Genomic DNA, 1,271 nt, shown 5'->3' on the forward strand with positions numbered 1-1,271 from the left:
TGAACAAATAGCTCAGTTATGTATATTCTATATAAAAGTCACAATTCATTTAGACAAAAATACAATTATACATAATTTTACATCACTTAATTCAAATGTATTGGCAACAGTCAATGACTATATGTACATCCCAACAAACAAATGTGCACAACGCTACAACTAACAACAATGTACCAAAATTACTCACTCACTACTTCTTTATCCGCTGAATGTCCCAAATCGTGACTGCATTAAAATAATCCTCATATACAATAACAACTGAATTTTCATACACTAATTGTGAAACCTCATATTCTTTTAAGGAAATGAAAATTAAACACAACTGCTGAATATTTTTGGTTCTGTACAAAGGTATAAGGCTTTCCAGTCAGTTTTGTTAACTGTGTTATCAGATTAGTGGTCAAGTATCCGCATGTTGCCAGACACAATTTTATTCTCTAGCATTGCTCCTGATGGAATGTCAATCCTGTCGCCGTGGTTTGCTATGATGATAACTGTGCCCTGGAACAAAATTTCATTTTGTCAATGAGCTCCTTTCTTTACCTGACTGTAAGATGAGGATTTTAAAATACTGTATTTCAGCATCTGTTGCGTTGATGTATCACTCTACACATTCACTTGTCTTTAATGTAACTGTTCACAATCCCTCCTTAACCGTTCAGCGTGGTTTGACGTGTATGTTTCGTCAGGTATTTAAATCGTCTGGGGGGGTTCGACGTGTATGTTTCGTCCAGCTGCACACCTATGTTATAACGCCCATAATAATTGATGGTTTTGCCGTAGATTGTTAGATTTTTCGCTGGCCTGTTGTCCGTAGTTCAGAGTATAATAATCCACGAGTTTAGCTGCGCTAAATCATCGTTACATATGCCTGTCTTGCAGCAAAGTTCATGTTGCTCTTGGGAGAGGTTTCTCCGTTCTACTGTTATGAAAGGCCTGTGTTCTTTCTTATGAACTTATAAACAGCTGGACAGGTCAAAGGGTAGGCATCAGACGAAGAGAGACACCAAAAACTGATGCCGGAAGCAGCGTCATCAGCAGCGACTTGAAGCACAGAGCAAATGATGCTCGAGATGGTTCAAGTTCGTATAGCAACAGGCGTGACCAGAGTGGTTTGAACGGCTGCTGTACTGCGATGTGGAAAGCAAATGGAAAAACTACCACATTATCACTTTTCCTGGATAGTCTCTTTCCAAAAACAGAAGATCGCATTAAGTGGAGGAACTGTTTTGGAAGAGACTGTGGACCTGTCGTCTGACAGATTACTGATG

The 1,271-nt window shown here is 39.0% G+C and overlaps 1 protein-coding gene across 4 annotated transcripts in view; it reads right to left on the reverse strand.

Annotated features, from left to right (window-relative positions):
* The window catches only part of LOC111863910 (UTP--glucose-1-phosphate uridylyltransferase), a 53,841-nt gene continuing 52,570 nt past the window's right edge, over positions 1 to 1,271 (reverse strand). For all 4 annotated transcript variants that reach the window (XM_023850727.2, XM_023850728.1, XM_023850726.1 and 1 more), the window contains exon 11: positions 1 to 501. In XM_023850727.2, the coding sequence (XP_023706495.1) occupies positions 394 to 501 (108 nt within the window). In that variant the 3' untranslated portion in view covers positions 1 to 393. The remainder of the gene's footprint in view (positions 502 to 1,271) is intronic.

Source organism: Cryptotermes secundus, unplaced genomic scaffold (assembly GCF_002891405.2).
Source record: "Cryptotermes secundus unplaced genomic scaffold, Csec_1.0 scaffold171, whole genome shotgun sequence".
Lineage (NCBI taxonomy): Eukaryota > Metazoa > Arthropoda > Insecta > Blattodea > Kalotermitidae > Cryptotermes > Cryptotermes secundus.